At 32.3% G+C, this 20,358-nt stretch overlaps 1 protein-coding gene across 1 annotated transcript in view; it reads right to left on the bottom strand.

The window, feature by feature from the left end:
* Positions 1-20,358, bottom strand: part of LRP1B (LDL receptor related protein 1B) — a 1,807,041-nt gene that overhangs the window by 657,680 nt on the left and 1,129,003 nt on the right. The window contains exon 21 of the mRNA XM_029933319.1: positions 6,147-6,329. Coding sequence (XP_029789179.1) covers positions 6,147-6,329 — 183 coding nt within the window. The remainder of the gene's footprint in view (positions 1-6,146; positions 6,330-20,358) is intronic.

Here is a 20,358-nt window from a genome sequence, read left to right as displayed (position 1 = left end):
TGAAAGTGATATAGTCCATTTGTTAGAAAGTCCATTGGTTAGAAGCAGTTACCTAACCCTAATCTAACTGCAAGAGAATAGAGAAACATAATAAAACATATGGAGAACTGGTGAATACTATTCTCCCTTCATATTGTTAAAAAATATTTTAAGTTGTTTTTTTAATGCAAACAGATGTGTCTTAAAGTCTTAGAGCAATTTTAATATTTAATAATTTTAGAAATATAAATGTTATAAGCATAAAATATTTGAGTTTATCTAAATCTATTATGCTTTTGTAAATTGACTTTTACATTACATGTGCTTTTCTAATGTAATGTAGAATATAACCTTTTAGCTTTTTTTTTTTTTTTTTTTTGGTTTCAGCTCCTGTAGTTGATGATGGCAAGCCACTAGAAGCTACTAGAAACAGATTTAAAATTCATTATTCAAGATTCTCAAAACTAGCTATATGTTAAAAATAAAGTTTCAGATGATGTCTTCAATGATTTTATAGCATTTATACTTCTGAAGTTGTTAAAAGCTATAAATTCACTGAGTTTTGGGACACTTGCATATAAATGTATGAAGTTATGAATTTTTCCTTTGAGCAATGCTTTATTTATATTCCATATGTTCTGATATGTATGGAACTTTATTTTCTAAAACGTCTACAATTTCAGTTTGATTCCCTCTAGAATTAAGATAAAAAGTGTTTTATTTTATTATTAAACTTCCAAATGGAATGGTAGTATACTCTTCATAATTACTATATTTGTTATATTATGATCAGGAAATCCTGGCTGCATAATTTCTACTTCTTGGAATTTACTGAAGTTGTTTGTTGCTCTAAATGCTCATTTCAAAAATTCTTTATGAGCCTTGTAAACCAAAGTGCATTTTTGACTTCTAAGAAGAGTGTTATATTTTTATTAATTTGGTCTAAGCATTCCTAGATTTACATTCTTGCTTATTTTTCTTCCATTTGATTTTTTATGGGTTAGAATAAATGAATTCAAATATAGTTTCTCTATTGTATTCCCCTAATATGGTTTTCTCATTGTGGTTTTTGTAATTTTTGCCCTATAAAAGTTTATAGTGTATTATTTGCTGTAATATGCTCACATTTCAAAATCTTTATTAAAGATTATATTTTTATCATTATTTTTGTTTTGTTTTGTTTTGGGGGGTTTTTTGTTGTTGCTATGGTTAGTCTCAGCAATATTTTATTCTGATCTCTAAACTTACCTCTTTAATTTTCTCACTAATTCCTATATTCTTATTGTCTTAATAATTTTCTTAGTGATGAAAAATGTGGGAAAATGCTGTATACTTTGTATGTCTAAATTACCTGTAATAATATTTTACCTGGGTATAGAATATTACCTTGAAAGTGTTCTTCCCTCAGCTTATTACTTTATTTTCTTATGGCATTTCTTAATATCATCTTAGGTAATTTAAGATTCTTTCTGGTAGTTTCAGTATCTGATGATCCACAATTTTAAAATGACTTATGAAGTCTGGGTTAATTTCATTAATTTTACCCAGAAGTCTGAATGCACTCTTTTATGAGGAATCAAGTTCTTCATTTAGGGAAACCTTAGTTATTCTGTTTGTATATGTGCGTGTTTGTTTCTGTTTTCTTGTCTCATGGAATTTCTTTAAATATATGTTGTAGCCTTTCTTTAAAATTTTTTTAAATGTTTATTTATTTTTGAGAGGAGGGGAGGGACACAGAGAGAGCAAGACAGAATCTGAAGCAGGTTACAGCTCAGAGATGTCAACACAGAGCCAGACACCAGACACAGGATTTGTACCCGTGAGCCTGTGAGACCGTGACCTGAGCCAAAGACAGAAGTTTAACTGACTGAGACACCCAAGTGCCCCTGTTGTAGCCTTTCAACATAGATCTTAACTACTCTTTCGTATTTATTTATTTTCTCTTTTTCTGTGATGTCTTCTGGGTAAACTGTACATTATTATTTTTCAATTTGTTTGTGTCCAGCCTCGAATTTTTTAAAATTTCCATGTTGACATATTTCATTTTCAAGTCTAATAAGTATAATATCCACTATTTTTGCTACAGTTATTCTGATCATATCTATTTCAACATATCACATATATATAAATAAGCAAATATAGGCATATTCTTGTTTACTTTAGAGATAGTCTTTTCCATTTTTTTCTCTTTGAAGATCTCAAAAATACTTATTTTAAACCTTTTTTAAAAGATATGCCATTTAGACATCTCATTTTCATTTAATCTTTAGTAAATTCATTTTATGGTTGATTTTTGCTGGCTGGTCTTATTTGAGATGGTTTTCTCACGGATTTTAGAATTTTATTTTTAAATCTCACCTTGGATGGGAGTTTTCAATTTTCTCTCTGACTTAATGTGTTTACTTATCACCATGTACAGGTATTGCTGCTTCTACTTCAGCCCACTTCACTGCCACCCCCATTCCTGGTTCACAAATCCATCCTGTATTTGTTTTTTCCTCACTTTCAGTCTCTAAGCTAGCCAGAGGATTGGCTGATTGCCCCCATGTCTCTAGGCACACAGCTTTATTTAAGTAACCATCCTCAGAAGCGGCCATCCTTATTTCCCCCTTCTTTCAAAAGCAAAGGAGTCTTATTCCAATTCTTGGTTTTCAGCAGTGAGCCTAGCTCCAGTCTCCAACTTCACGAGGGACAACTTCATTTCTTGTTAAACCTAACCTCTAAACACCTGTTCGTCTCTTCTGGTCTCCATATCCAATCCAATCAGGCATCCGGCTTCAACCCAGCCCACCATTTGCTATTATATTTTATTTCAGTTCATCAGAGATGTATTTTGTTTGTTAATAGGACCAAATCTTTCTCATTTTCTCCTATTATATTTTATCATCTTTATGTGTTTTTAACAGCAGAGAAAGATTCAAAGTGTGAACTTAAAATTCCATACTTATGAGGTTTTTTCTTATGCCTTCTTAATGACATTAGAGTAGTTCATTATGTGAATGCACTATAACTATTAAGTAGTGGCCTTAATGATGGGCAATACATTATTTCTAGTTTGGGAGCTATTAAAACAAAATATTGCATTGAGAATCTTTTTGTACTTATCTTTATACACTTCTGCTGTTCCTTATGAGAATTTCTAGCAGTGAAAAGTTTGAGTTGAATTTACCAGCTACCAAAGGGCCTCTTTTCTCCATTACTGGCCATCATAGAAGAATATCAAATATTTATTGTATTTTTTCCAGTATAAAAATACATTTCTGAGTTTCCTTTCCAAAGAGGTAGACTTGGAATTTCCCCCACAAGATTGGTCAACTACAAATATAACTGCAATTATTGGTCTGGGTGTGAGGGACCGGATATGCAAAAGTATAGTTCTTAGAGAAGGTTGAAGTTAGAAGCTCTTCAGTATTAATGATTGTATTGTACTTTTAATTTAGCTCACATACTTTTCTTTACAGGAATAAAGTAACTTATTAATGTGCCTACATTTTACTCTAATAGATGGCAATTTATCTATAAAAGAAAAGTCACTGTAACCACCAAATGTTAATTGATTTCCTTGAAAACTTTTAAATGTTTAAACTAGCACTTAGAAGTCTTTGAAAAATAATTATGAACCCTGATTTCAGTGTCTTAGGTAGTTTAAAGGTCTTTTAGCTTGTAAAGCTAATACTTTAATCAAGGTAAATTAAGAAAATGCCAAAAAGATTATAGGCATGTTCATATTTTTAATCCAATGGTTATGTTTATGGTTCTCTTTAATATATGTGATATTTATAAATATGCAAATATAATTGTGTTATGGCTCCTCAAATAGTTTGATAAATTTTGGTTTACTATGTGTAAACCATAGATTAAATTAAAATCAGATTAATTTTTAAATTATTACCTTTAACATTTTGCTTTAATTTTTAAAATTATTTATTATTTGTGTGTGTGTGTTTCAGAACACTTAAGTTCTACTCTTTTAGCAAATTTCAGTTATATAATAAAGTACTATCAACTATAGTTTCCATGATATATTATATTTTCCTTTGATGATTCAACATAAATTTTATTTCAGTTCTACTTTTTTACATTTTTGGTTTACAAGATAACTATTTGCTATATACATTGATGTTTCATTGAAAACATTATTAAATGGATAGTCCAAATCCCAGGTCAACATACATAAAATTGTGTTACAGAATTCAATTCTCCTATGATATCCAGTGTATGGGATCAAAATATACTATCCCCAAAATATGCCAACTTTTAACAGAAAAGTTATTTTGAGTGTAGGCATTTGGGATTCAACAGGTATAGAAAGAAGCCTTCCTATAGCTTCCCTTATCTGATTATAAGCATAAACTTCTGAGAAATGTGGACTACCGTAAATCCATTCTAGGGAAGTGTATGGCCATGAAGAAAATAGAAAAACCAGTGCCAAGATGGACCTGCACATACTTTACTTACTAGCCCTTATCTTCTGTCAGTTCTCCCAAATATTCACCAGCCTACAACTTGCCATTCCTATAAATTCAAAATCCTTTTCCTTTCTTTTGTCAATTTTCCACAAACTTACTGTTATTTGCTAAGATTCTATGGAAGTCCAAGTTGTAACCACCCCTTGGAGTCACTCATCACTGAGTTTTCCCAAGTGCATGTATGATATATGTGTAAATAAACTTATTCTGGTATTATTATTAATCTATCTTTTGTCAGTCTAATTGAAAGGGCCAAAGCCAATGAATCCAATATGGGTATAGGAAAAGGTTTCCCCCCCCACATTATTATTTAACAAGTTATTCATCTATTAATTCTCATTCAATATATTGTGCTTCAAAAAGATAATTTCTAAACTTAAAGTCTCAGTTTTTAACCAATAAAGCCAAAACTAAGACTCACTGTAACAATTGAAAAAATAACATAATTGTGAAAAATACTATTAGAACTAAGTAACCATTTTGAAAACACAACTCCCTCATTAAGAATGAGCCTCGGGAGTATTTATTTCTCTATGACCATGTTAGCTTATATTTATCTCTTTATTTCTTATTTGAATGCTTACCTGTAACCAGGAGGTGTGTCCAAAAAAAGAAACACCATATCTTTTTATATATTTAAATGCCCATAGTCCTTTGATTTCTGGAGTGTTTGCTTACCAATAGCAATGATAAATTTTAATTTCTACATTTTGGTTGAAATACGTAATAGGGAGCAAAATGAATCATCCAGAGGTTAGGCAATTCAAAAATAAATTTCACATCATCCCAGAGATGATGATTCCAAAATATATGTTTGTATGTATATGTATGTATATATATATATTCCATAATATGGAATTGTTTCCATTGATTATTTTGTTGATGATATAACTTATTTCATAAATTATACCACAATAGTTAATTGTAATATATTTTTCTCTAAATTTCAAATCATCATCTGGTATAGAGGGGAAAATAAATAACTTAGTTTATTGTGTCAGGTAAGCCTACTATATATAAAAGGAAAACAAGATGGAATAGTCATAATAAAATGACATCATAAACAATAATGAAAGTTTCAGTGACTTTCAAAACAAATCAACGATTTGAAAGGAAGTCATTACCTTTGTCTTACTGAAATTTAGCAATGGTACAATTAAATTCAGGAATCTACTATAGTTGAAAATAAATGTATATCGTTTTGCCATTCTATTCTAGTCTATTCATCTTCACTAAATTTTATGGTAAGGATTTATCTGTAAAAAGGGGAATTCTGTCTGCAGGTTTAGCATACTTGTCTCCTTCGGGAGTCTGAACCTCCAGATTCTGAGCCACAATGCTTGGTTTCAAATCCCAATTCTGCTATGCTGGCTCTTTTGACAATTTTTTTTTAACTTGAGCATGTTAAAAACTTTTCTGAGCTTCAATTTTTTTCCACTGTGAACTGGAAGGATGAAATGAGTTCATGGAGAACACATTTTTCAGAGCTGTGTTAGGCCCATAGATAATTTTCGATAAATGTTAGCTGCTATTATTATTATTATTAATATAAATATTATTATTACATCTAGAATGTAAGCAAACTTCCTGGAAACAGAAGAACACTTTTTATGAAGGTAAGATATATATTGAGGATAGGCCAAAAGGATTCTATCCCCAGGAAGCTCAAGGTACAAGATGAACAAATGTTCCGCTTACCTGTACTCCGACAGGAAAACTTGGTTTTGTGATCACATAGTCGTAAAGTACCATTGCAGCCTTTTTCGTCACTACCATCTTCACAATCTTTTTCCCCATCGCAGCGCCACAGATCAGGAACGCAATTTCCATCCGGGTGGCACTGAAACTCATTCCCGTTACAACCAGCAGGAGAACGAATCTCTTAAATTGAAATGAGGGAGAGAAAGGCAACAGGGAAACGATAGGAAAGAAATTATTATTTTGCTCGATGATAATTTTTTCATTTTTTAAAATTTTCAGGCATTATTACGATGCCAGAGAGAATATATTTTCACTTTAATAGCTGTAATGCTCTCTGATATTTTCAAATTCATTTTAGGAATGTTAATATTTAGAGGATATGATGTTTCTTGCCTCACATAGAATTCCTGAAAGTGTCACATACATTAGAAAAAAAGGAAGAGCAAGTAAGATAATGTGTAGATATTCTGTTGTGATTTTTATTAAAAAATGCAAGAATGAAATATTGAATGGGTTTTTCTCTAAGGCACATAAAGCAAAAGATTTCACAGTCTATACTAAATGGTAAGACTTTGGTTGCTCTTTTGACATTTCTTTAGACACTTCTTTCAGACCAGTAAAAGGTAAATAACCAAAAGTTAAGAAATATTTTCTATTTCTATCTTTGAAGAATAACATCTAAAATTTTGAAAAAAACATACAAAAAATTCCAAATAAAGTCTTTAGGACATAAGATTTCATTTCTAGAATTAAAATAGACGCACATAACAATTTAATGAGGTACTATGCATTCAAGTTCAATTTACCAATTAATAATTCAACAGTTCCCAGATAACAGTATTCCTCAAAACCTATTGACTAAAAATACAGGTTAAATTCTCCAGGTAAGCATAGGCAAGAATAAAGAAATATAAATGATGGTGATATGGATGTCTTATAGTTAACAATTGGATATGACTATAATCAGCAGTATTTTAAATTTTTATTAATGTCTAATATTATGATATATCACGTTAACCAGTATCTCCACATTCTGTTAAAATAAATTTTAGTATATTTTTCTACACTGAAGTTTTAATGTAATACATTTGTTGTGTACTTCATACAGCTGTATTCAGCAATTAATCTACAATGTATCATACTAGTAATTAATCTATTTTATTATAATAAATTTGAAACAGTTGCAGGTGAATTACCCAGTACTTAATAAGTTGGTTTGGTAGGCATCATGTAGTTAGAAGATTAAATTCACTTGAGGTCAAAGCTAATAATACCATTTATATCACCAAAGCAGACACTTAATCTTTTTAGACTTCTATGTGTTTATTCAGAAAGCGAAGCCTGCAGGGTTGTGTTAAGGAATAAATTTGGTATCTGTAAATAATTATTTTAACTATAAAATTTAGTTGTAAAACACTTATTTTCTATGATATAAAGTCTCTGTTTAAAGACTTTCAATAATTATGTCAGATGATACAATAGTATGAAGATGCACAAAATGGTTACCTCTAATTTTTAAGTTTTTCTAGAGCAGCAATGTTGAAAAAAATGAACAAAAATGACAAAAATATATAAAGTGAGCCCCACTGAAGCAGGAATAAAGAAGTGCTTTTGGTAGAAAATAGTTGTTCCCAGTAACTGAAAACCTATAGGACTAATTTTATAAAGTAACCACTGCAAGGAACATTTATATTCATCACACCCAACTTACAGAGAAGGCACTGAATTTAGGATGGCTTTGACGTCCTTTCCAAAATGAGACTTTCTTTTTCTATTTTTCTAGTCATGCAAATCATTCTGACTTTGGGTATAGAGACTTCATAATTAAAGAAAACACTTGCTTGCATACGCACAATAAAGATGGTAGAGTCTCTGCACATTTGGAAGATATATATATGTGTATATATATAAATAAATGTGATAGCAAATGCCCACAATATTTAATTTGATGTCTGCAGAGTGCACATCTAGTGGTGCGGCTTAATCATTATGGCATTGGTAAAGAATGCTGGGACAGGTCTCATTAAGATATTGTGAAGTGTTTAAACCAGAGGTCTTTTGAAAGGTAATTTGAGAATCCAATGTGATTTCAATATTTAAGAAGAGCAGAGGAGACGAATCAAATGGAGTTCCAAGAACTATTCAGCTCTTTAAGTGATTCTATGGTGAAGAAGCCAACTTCCATGCAGCAGTGAAATGGCCGTTGGTTCTTTTACTTACGAGTTAAACTTACTTGGAAACAAAACAACAACACAACAAACTTTGGCTCAGCTGAATTTTATAACCTATAGTATGAGCTCAGCCAATAACACGTAAAAGTTGTATTTCAAGTAATTGTCACACAGCGATTCCAAATACTTAATAATGAAAGGTATAGTCTATTGATTTTTCTACATTCTGTAAACTAAGAGTTGAAGACTGGCAGCTCATATATTGAATCTGTCCCTCAGTATGTTTAATTTGGCAAACATACTATTGACCTTTTAAAAATCTGAAGATTTCCTATAAAAAAAAAAAGACTGGATTTTCCAGTTTTTTCAAAAGTAAGATTCTTAGGCTAGCATCCCTGTAATATGATAGCTATCTGCTTTATGCGAGGCTTTATAATATATTACATGTATTAATATAGGTACATGCATACATAATGTCAATGTAATTAACAGCTTCGTATGATAATGAAGAGATGAAGATACTAATTTTCATTGTATTTTGCCTAGTGGACTTTTTCCTTGGATATAATGGACAGTAGGGCAACTTCAAATTATTTTTTCTTTTGATTTTGAATCTACTTGTAAGAACCTATAGGGGAAATTTTATTTCATTCTTGCTTCAATATTAGTACTAATTTTATTCTCTTGTGCAAATTAGTTTTCCTTCTTTGTAAGTCCTTTTTATGAATATTCTAGAATAATACTGAAACTCCTCATGTTTTTCTCTTTGCAATAGCTACGTAGAATTTAGAGCCAGATTTATGAAACATTTTTCATATAAGACTTCATTTGGATCAATCTCAACCTCAGATTTATTTACATTGCTAATCCTTTTTCTGCCTTTTCAAAAAAGTTCTTTGTCTTCATAATCTTTCATCTTTTCAGATTGTCTTTTAGATTATTGCTGGAAAAAAATCAGTGTGCTGAGTAAATAGAGAAGCAGAAAAAAGTTAAGTAAAAGGACATTTTGAGAAGAAATAACATAGTTTACATTTAAAAGTACCTAATTGAGGAAACACTCCATTAGTTTAAGTAAAATTAAATAGTATATACCAAATTCTACATCATATTTCTATTCCTCTTCCCATCTTGTATTTCTTCATGTACTATACTGCCTCAAAAATGTCGATAATAATGAATGGAATTCTATGTTTAATTATTGAAAAAGTAATGCTTTGACTCTTTAAATATGTTTCAGATTTGGTTTCAAAGATCTAGTTCTTTAAAGTCTGGTTAAGTCATTATTAACTCAATGATCCAATGGGAAATTCTCAAAAAGATTTATGTAAACTCAGAAATGTAGATATATTAACCTGATTCAAAAGAGACTTGCAAAAGGCAAATTGTTGCTTTGAAAGAAGGAGTTATTTGTGATTCAGCACTATGGGCACTTTATATTTAGAATCACAGCCTTTTAACTCAATGTCATTTAGAGCTGGAAATAAGTTGTGCTCACACAGATGATAGTGGAATCTATGAGAGGGAGACAGTGTGTTGCTAATTGTCTGAGGGTTTTTTTTTTTTAATTTCATTTGCATTTTCTTTGCTTGGTATTGTTTGGTTTATCTATTTGTATTTCATAAATGAATCCACTCATTTGTTTTCTTATTCTAAATAAACATTTATCTTATAAATCTAAATACAAATGTGATATATCCCTGAGGTTTTTAATTTCTTCCTAAACTATCTGTGTCTAAACCTCTATGGGAGTATATAATCTATTAAGTGGCACCAGAAACCACCTTATTGTAGTAAGTTTAAAATGACAGAATAGTTTGGAGAAAGAGATACAATAAACCATTATAAACATTCAAATCTAAAAGTGAAGCAATTATCCCCATAACTGTGTCACTAATGTATACCTCCTGGTCCTGAGCATATCATTCCTCCCAACCTAGGCTGCCTTCCTGTTCATACTTCATCTATTAAAGTCCATAATTTTCTTTAAGACTTACTTGAAAACATACACTATTTAGGATCGGGTTTCTTATTCTGATGTCTGTAGATTCAGGAAATCCATGGATAAGCTTTAGGGATTTATAAGATCTCAGAAATTATGCGTGATGTTTTATGTTGTTATGCATCTTTTCCCCGTGGAATGAATTCAGAGCTTTTCTTGACTCATGGCAAATTCCAAGGGGAACAATAAGATCAATTTCACACTTTTCTGGTTTTATTTTTAATTCCTAATTCCATACACCTTGTATGTAAATAGTAGTTTATGTAGTATTTGATTTTACTTACGCTTCAAAATAATCATTTTAGAATGGACTAAAACCTGGTGAAAAAAGGACAACTCATCTGTTCTTTTTTATTTTGATTAAAAATAAGCAAAACTGGGGCACCTGCATTGCTCAGTCAGTTAAGCATCTGACTTGGGCTCACAGTTCATGGGATCAAGCCCCACATTGGGCTCTGTGCTGACAGCTCAGAGCCTGGAGCCTGCTTCAGATTCTGCGTCTCCTTCTTTCTCTGCTCCTCTCCTGTTCACTCTCTCTCAAAAATAAATAAATGTTAAAAAAGAAAATTAAAAAAATAAACAAAATTACACTGGGAACACCTCATTTCACAGAAACAAAACACAAATAAGTGTGTCTGAAGTCATGCAGATAAGCAGCAAAGATGAGATTTGAGCCCAGAAACTCAACATTAGAGGCTGCTTTCTTTACCACTGTACCATTACTACTTTCTATCCAGTCCTTTCTCATGTAGAGCTTAAGAATGGGGAAGAGAAATAATTCGCCCATACAATAATCATGAAGTGCCTATAAGCTCATTTACTTTTTGTATTTAAAATACTGTTGTTCAGCTTATTTCTTTCCCAGCAAAATATAATATTTATCTTATTTGGTTGCAATATCATGGTAAAATTTCATCTTTTATGACAATATCAATAAATTACAAGTTTTATGATGCAGTCTAGTCTTCTTGAAATTGTTTCTTCAATTGGTTTCCAAACAGGAAAGAAGGAAGATGCAAGGAATCAAAAACTTTGACTAATGTTAGCCATGATCACACATCTCAGTGGCAGAGACCTACCAAATTGGTATCATAATTTTTTAAATGCTTAACTGACTGAGCCATCCAGGTGCACCTAATAATTTTTTAAAGGAAAATATTGGCCTTAGTCACTCCTTCATTTGCTATTTCAACATATTTATCGCAACATACCAGGTATTTTTCTAAGTAGTAACATAGAGCAATCCATAAGAGAGAGACTTTGCTATTCTCACAGAGCTTACATGAGGGAAGAGAATAGGCATTTAATTAATAATTTTATGAATACATAAATTAGGTCAGAAAGTAGTAAATGTTATGAAGAAAATGGATCAAAGTAATGCTATAGAGGAAAGACCATATATCACTTCTGATTCACAATTCATTGGCCACAGCTAGTTATATTGGGTGGGGCATATCACATTCGTTCCAACCAGCCATAAAGTTTCTAAGAAGTGCTTTAGAACTATGTGCCCAGGAAAAGGAAGATATGGAAATATAGTATCTTTGATGACTAGTGTAGGGAGTGACTTGGGCATAAGGAACACCTTGACAAGGGTGGTTAGGGAATTCTCTCTGAGAAGCTGATATTTGAGAAGAGACCAAAATGAAGGGGAAGAGCCAGTCATGCAAGTTAGGGTAAAGAGCATAGTTAGAGGAAATAACAAATGCAAAGATTACAAAACAGGAAACGATCTTTGTTTTTATAAGAAGAGAAGGAAGTGAACAGGGGTGGCTGAATTAAGCAGGGGCTGGATCTTGCAGGGTTTCATCAATATCCCCAGCGAGATGAGTTCACTATGTTGTCTATCCATTGGAGACTGTCCAACAAGGAGTGGTGATGATGTAATGTAATCTATGTTATTAAAATATAAAATGCTATGTGGAAAGCAACAACAACAACAACAACAACAACAACAACAAACAGGATACTATGAGCCTTGAGTGGAAGTAGGGAAACCAGGTAACTGTCTCTTGCTAGAGTTCAGGTGACAAAATGAAAGATATTGTTGCTGCCTTCGAGAAGATCATAAAAAGAATGGGTATATAAGGAAGAAGGCAATGTAGGCAGTTGCAAAACAATGTCATAAGTGCTATAGTAGGAGAGAGCACCATGAAAGCAGGCAGAGGAGAAAACTAACTTGGACTTAGGGACTTCAGATGATGAATTCTTATGACAGAGGAAAAGAAAAGAGTTCTCTTTATGATTAGAGTCAGGCAGGGGTAGGGGGAGAAAGAGAATGGAACAAAAGATATTCTGAACAAGTCATCATCATTCATAAAATTCTGTGTAGTGTTTGATGGAGGAGGGGAGAAACAGAAAACTAGACTTTGAATGGCCCTGTATGCTTTGCTAAATGGTTTGAATTTAAGTTTGAAGACTACTGGGAATCACAGAAAGATCTCCAGCTAGATTCTGATATGCTTAGATACACAGTATTATTTATAGATCATTGGGGAAGCATTTAGACAATAAATAGAAAAAGAAAAAATTCTAAGATTCTTTAAATTTATAAGGGGGTGAATATATATATACAATTATGTATATATAATACAATATATAATTTCATTAGCTTAAAGTTTATGCTAAAGTCATGTAGACTAAGTAGACTATTATATATATACATACACAGTTTTATTTTCCTTCCTTTTCCATGTTTCACACAACTTCCCTCACATAAATTAAAAATACTCCGAACCTATTTTTTAATGTCTGTTATGTTTGGTTGTGTATTGATGTTTAGAAATGCTGTCCTCTGCCAAAAAAAAAAAAAAAAACACCACAGAAAAAAATTGTGTAGTTTTATTTCCTCCTAACCTTCTTGCCAAATGAAATTTGCTTCTGTTAACAGTTGTTGATTTTCCCCTGGATGGAGAGCTGCATTCCTCTGAGGAGCCTGTGATGACCATTCCAACCTGAGTTCCAGGCCTGTGTGGTTCCCCAGAGCTCCAGTTGCTTAAGCTTCAGGGCTTGGCACACAATCTATCTTTGTAATACGGCTTGTCCCAGCGGAGTGTTAAAATGATGACTATGTTTATATGTATATGCTCATGCTGTTTTACTGTTATATTTTCATGTTGCTGATGCTGGTTATATTTTTAACTAATGCAGTTTTATTGTATTTTTGCCCTGAAGCTATTTAAACCAAGCATATAATTTGGGGAATCTAATAAATAAATAAATGCAGAGCCCTGAAGGAAATGTGGCAACTGACGGTGGAATTTATCCCAATATTTAAATGAATTCACTGTGACTAAATACTTGCAGTTAGAAGACTAGCAACCGTAGAGAGACAGAAAGGAATTTTTTTCAACCTACAGTTAAAAAGAAATGAAAAGCAGGGTTGGAAAAAATATACTGCATTTTTTAAAGAAATATTAAAGCCCTCCTGAGAAAATAGCTAATAATAGTGTTGCAAATATAATGAATTATTTAAATTGTGAGGCCAATCTAGGGAGGAAAAAACCTTTTTTTATTGTTTTAATCGAGTTTATACATTAACTTGTCATTCACTATAAAATGCTTTGAAAAGTAAAAAGCACTGTGCATTGCATGTGCACACAGCTTCCTGGATTACCTATAATCACCATGTGTCAGTCCCTGCTCAGTTCCTAGATTGATTAACTATGTATTAATAATTCCTGTACCTAAGGCAGCTGTTTGCTGCAGATTTCTAGATAGTCTTCATTTGCCCTGAAACTACTGAGAATTGGCTTGGCGGCGGCATACCGATAGTTTCATTTCATTTTCCAACTGGTTGTAGACCTAACCTTGGCCTGCTTTTGCCTCAGGAGACCCTTAACATCTCATTAGTAGGTTAGGCTGTCCTTGGTTTCTATAGCCCCTGAGGGGAGGGTTGCTTCCTAAAACCTACCTCCCAACCTATCTGGAACCTGTGTTGGGGCTGGTGGGATACACTGCTCTGATCTTCTCCAGGTCATGTGGGATGGATTCTTTAGGGGTCTCTGCTCCCTGCCTGATGGCACTATAATCTCTGCTGTGAACTAATGATGTCACTCAAGCCTTGGGCTTCCTTCTTCAATGTGTCCTCATCCTGTTGGATCTTGATAATGGCCTCCATGTTATCTAGATTACAGATGCTCTATCACTAACTTATTAATCTGACCACCCCTCTCTCCCTCCCACCTCAACACATGTCCAAGGCTTGGGTTTTTGGGTTTCACTTTCAATCTTAACAAACTCTTTCTACTCCCATATGTATTGTCCACTGGAGACTGTCCTGATAAGAAGTTGGATGGGGCCATGAAAACTATTTATTTGTACATGGGTTTTAATGGAAATTTAAATAATAAAGAAGAGACTGTATTTCAAATCTTTAATGTTTACTGTCTGGGTCAGTTAGAAAAGCTGAAGAAAAGGAAATGGAAGAGAATGTGTGGATACCTAAGCACAAATTCAATTACGTAATATTAAAATGATTTTAGTGTTAAAAACACATAGATAAATATAAATGTAATTGAGAGATCTGTTTTTCCATTTACTGTTTAAATTAGCCAGTTACCTTAATAGATATGTTAGATACTATTCACTAAAACAGGTTTTAATATAGATATTTTACACTTGAAATCTACTTGGTTAAGCAAAAAGTGTAGCTTACAATAGGTGTCAAATATTTACTAGGCAAAAATGTAAAATTTAAATCAATTTAAAAAAGATTACATTATTTGATTTGGTATTTTAAAATAATGTGGAACATTCTTATATAGAAAGAATGTGTACAAGCATATATATATATAAGGTATATGTTTGAGGAAGGACCAGAGAATATTATTTAGAAATTATCAATGTTTTATCATTTCTTTTTTGGCCTGTTTTCCTCTCCATTATCCTTTCCCTTTGTCTTCTAAGATTGATTTTACAAAACATGCACATAAAGGATTATTTAAGATTATAGCTCCTTTACTATATGTTTTTTAAATGAGGGGTCAGCAAGCTATGACCTACAGACCAATTCTAGTCCACTACCTGTTTTTGTAAATAAAGTTTTATTGGAACGCAGACAGAATTATTTGTAGACATATACTCTATGGCTTCTTTTGTGCCAAAACAATGGAGTTGGGTAGTTGCAATAGGCAAAATCTAAAAGATTTACTATCTGACCTTTTACAGAAAATATTAGCCAACTCCTATTCTAAATGGTGTAAGTTCTGGTTATGATTCATAGAACATCTCATTTAAGTGAACACGTATCGACAATAACAACATGCTACGCTGAAAGGTTCTGATACCAGTGACTATTCTGTGCCAGGAAGGTCATGGTAGCTTAAGGGGATGCTCTGATATACCAATGTAATACCTGAGAATGTTTTAGATTCAAATAAAGCCAATTAATATTCTTTGGGAAGTCAATGTATACATGAATACCAACCTAAAAACAAAATAAATTCTCCAACAAAAAGTGAATGAATCTGGTCATCACACTGCAGGGATATAATATCTAAGTGCAAATTCAGTTGATGCTTCACCTAAATAAAGGAACAAAGGCTGACAGTTCAAATAGGTTCTGAAAGAAGCTAACTACCAACTATTTCTGCAGGAAAAGGCAAAGTTCTATCCTATTGCTTATTTCTTTACTCTCACGAACGCATGGCACTACTCAATTGCTAAGAGGTGAATTAATTATTTTGTAGATTATCCATGCCCTTTGTCTCTTTTTTTTTTAATTTGTCTATTTTCTGCTGAATGCCTGAAGTCCTACCATTTCACTGATCATTAATCACAACCTGAGAATAAGGGTGAATTTAGACTATGGAAATTAATTCTCTTTTGCCCTTATTTTTTGGCTCTATTATAGGAGGAGGAAACAGTTCTTCATTAAAATTGTCTTTTTGTTACCTATTGGCTTTTGTTATTAATTATATCTTTAAAAAACAAGAGATATAACTGTTTTGTTTCAAAATGCATAATTATTGTCTTTAAAGAGCTAAATTTACCTAAGAAGTGTGGATCTCTTATTCATTTCTGTATCATTAAGTTGGAGATAATTGACTTCTTCCTTCCTATTTTTATGAACCATTTTTTAAATATTTTTAAAACTATACTTATCTGATTCTTTTTCATTGTCCTGATCATCACATTGCCAAAAACATTATGTATTCTCAAAACAGGCTTTGTTATTAATTGATTCAAAAGCCTTGGGTCTTCTTTGCTATTGATGTAAAAGTTGTTTATAGTATTGAGGTTACATTGACCTTTAAAGAGCTATTTTGTCCCAGAAAACAAAAAGAGGTTCCTATGGATAAAATCCATTAATAATTAACATTGTTTTGATATCTCAGTATTAACATTTCCCAAGGAAAATAAATCAATCCGTGAGAGAATAAAGTTATCCAGACAATTTGTATCTCATTGAAAATAGATATTATACCTTTCTAAAAATAGATAGTTTAAATTTGCTTTTAATTGCATTTTAGCAGAAAACCATCCATGTTTTAAGAAAAATAATTAAAAACCATTAGAAGGAAGGATTTTATGATTTTGCTGAGTACATCACTGGCTAATTTCCTCAAATTCAATGACAATGTATTATTGTGAATAAAATTTAGGGACTGAGAAATAATAGCATTTTTGATTGTTTTTCAGTAAAAATTAATTGAAAATATCTTCAGAATATCTTTGTAAGAGAAAACAAAACAGTTGATTGAGTCTGACTGTGTATTTACTGGTATCTTGTTTTTTTAAATGTTCATTTATTTACTTTGAGAGCGGGTGAGCAAGCGAGGGAGCGAGCGTGAGCGAGCATGCACAAGCGGGGAAGGGGCAGAGAGAAACAGAGAGAACCCCAAGCAGGCTCTACACGATCAGCGCAGAGCCTGACACAGGGCTAGATCTCACAAACTGTGAAATCATGACCTAAGCGTAAATCATGAGTTGGTCACTTAACAGTCTGAGGCATCCTGGTATCCTGTTTTCTGTGTCGTTTAGGAAGCTGTACTGCAAAAACATGATGATGGGTTCAGCTGAGAGGGATATGATATAGACTAGAATTCAGGAGATAATTAGATTTAATTTCTATTCTCTCCATGCTTGAATATATAACCTAAATCTTCAGTCACAAATCAAGTTTTGACATCCGCACTGATTAGAGTGGATTCAGTGTCTCTTGGTAGGATACTATCTACTACCCCTTTTTGGTTGGCTGTAAAGGCTGACCTTCCTGGATTTTCCACAAAGAGTTTAGCATAATCACTTGAATCCAAAACCTCTTCTAAAAATGTCTTTATGGAACAAAGTTCTCAGTCTCAAAACTCTATCACAGAGCATTATCAGCTCCTTCCAGGAAGCAGCATGTTTTTCTTATTGTTATATATGTATAAGAATAATTTTAATGAGATGTGCCCCTTTCCTCATCTGCAGTATAAAATAATTAATGATCTTTTCATTTACTTCCAGTTTAAAATATTTTCTAAGTCTACAAGGTGAAATTTTTATGGCAGAATAACATATTTTTGGGGGGACTGAAGAAATTGTCTTTGTGGGAAGGTCCACAGCTATTCAGAATCCACTTCATCAAGGTGAATTGTGGGAGTAAAAGAACAGAAGCAAACAAACAGAAGAGGCAGATTTACTGTGGTTATTTAATATAATGGTTCAAGATCCTTCTAGTGGCCTTTGGAATACTTCATTACAATGATCTGTAATGAGTAGAAAGTTCTTTCTTTTCTCTTAAAGTTTAAAAAAATGAGAGAGAGAATGCAGTTGAGAAAAAGATTGTAATTATTAGGAGATCGTATGAATGCTAATGCATAAAGAGTTAGGAAAAAAAAAAAAAAAGAAGGGGTAGATTATATTCCTAGCTGCAGAAGCAAGGAGCTGGATGAAAGAAAAATGAACAAAAATCTTTGTTTGAAACTCCAGCTGTGTAATCCTAAAGAAGCAGTTTAACCTCTGAGTAATCCTTATTGTGAGGATTAAATGGAATAACAAACGTAAAGTGCCTGGAAATTAGTGGGTTGTTAACATACAGTAACTGCTCCCCACTGTCCCCTACTAAATTATTACTAATGGAATCTCTTCACTGGCACTTACTATTAAATAAGAGATGCCAAAAAGAAAGAAAGAAACAAACAAACAAACAGACAAACTCTTCCTATCTTTCTCGAACTTCTTATTTTTTGGACAGAAAATAAAAAAAAATAAACAATAATAAAAGATAAGGGAGATGTCCTGTCTATTTTATTTTACTGAATCTTGGGTTGAAAATGCCAATATTTTTTGGATAAATAAAAATGAGTACACTTTATTAAGGAGATGTACATGAATATATTAGTACACCTAGTCTTCCTTGTGCATTATTGTGAACATAAATTCCAGGATCTGGGGTAAGGCAAAGGAGCAGAAAAAGCTATTAGATACATAATACAAAACAAATAAGGGTTGGATTCTGAGGATATAATCAAATATTGTGGTAAAAAATAAACTCTTTCACTCAATAATTATTTACTGAGCATTCACTGTGCATCAAATATTGTACTTGACTATATAATTGCATAGATAAAATGAAAATTATTCTAGCTTCCTTCTTAAATCTTTGAACAGAGAAGTAGTAAGTAAAATGAATGAATGAATGAATGAATGAATGAATGAATGAATACAAAGCCCAAAAGAAATGTGAAAGTTTCCAAAGAAGAAGCAAAGTTAAACAGTTAAAACAGAAGAATATGATCGTGTGTAGGAATACATATTAATAGTGTTACACATTTAATTGCCTAATGGACTTGAGAACTTCTTTAAGATTATTCATAATAAATCAAAACTGAAGGTCAATACATGCAATTTGAAATTGGCATTTCATTTGTATTTGCAATGTAAATAAGAGCTCACATATGTTCCAGCATCACCCAGTTCATTCACTTAGTTCAGCTGGCTCTAAGCACTCCCTTTTAAGACAGCCAAACAGAAGGTATCAAAGGACAATGACAATAAATCAGGGCCAAATGATTTCTTTACTTTGAAAAGTAAATAAAAATCCAAATATTTGAGGGATATTTGAGTTGCATTTAGGAGAAACTGCAAACTTTAGGCAAAATGAAAAGTATTCCATTATCCATCAAATCCATGCTGAAATTATTTGCTATAAATTTTTTACACAATTTCTCAATGGAAATTGACCTGGGGAATAGCTCTCTAAAGATACTAGGGAAAGACATGTTTACTTTAGAAATGTATTACTCCTTGGTGATATATGGTTGTGACTATTCCCAAAAGAGTAGAAGAACGAAAGCATATGTAATTCAAATGAATTAAACTGTCAACAATAAGACAAGATTAAATGTATATATTTGGTATTTTATAGATGCGTACGTCCAGAGTATGTCTGTCTCTAATTTTACACTCTAGCCAGAGAGTTAAATACTTGTAATAAAAGACTGAAGTCCCATTTTAACTTTACTTTTGATGTTTTTATAGGTAAAAACATCTTTTTACAAAACCTTTTGGTACTTACCAAATGGCCAAGCCTAAGGCTCTAGAGAGTTCCCTCCTACCAAATTCTTCCACTTGGGGAAAAAAACAACAACAAAAAACTATTCCTTCACTTATTCTTCACTTGGAAAAAACTGTTTACCCAGTAGGATTACTAAGGGGTCACTATAGAAATATGTACCAACCAAAGTTGTCAAAACCAAAAAGAAACCAGAGTTAAACTGATGAAAACAGGCAATGAGACAAAAGAAGGAATAAGTGTGCTGTGGATTGTCTTTCTATTCTACTGCTCATAGACTCTGTGTGTGTATGTGTGTGTGTACCATATGTTCCAAAGATATTGTACCTTGTTTGCCTAGTATGTGAGCTTGGAAGTGAGAAGAAAGACCATCACAGCATTAGGGGAAAGGAGAGGAGTATGAATTAATCTAGACTAGCAATTAATATTTTCCCCATACATTAATCATAATAATGATGAAAAAACAATCACTATAGAAAATTTTTTTGAAAATGGCTTCAGAAGGAATATGAATTGAACTTAAATTCAAGAATTTTC

Source organism: Suricata suricatta, chromosome 3 (genome assembly GCF_006229205.1).
Source record: "Suricata suricatta isolate VVHF042 chromosome 3, meerkat_22Aug2017_6uvM2_HiC, whole genome shotgun sequence".
Classification (NCBI taxonomy): domain Eukaryota; kingdom Metazoa; phylum Chordata; class Mammalia; order Carnivora; family Herpestidae; genus Suricata; species Suricata suricatta.
This window is presented reverse-complemented; position numbering and strand designations above follow the sequence as displayed.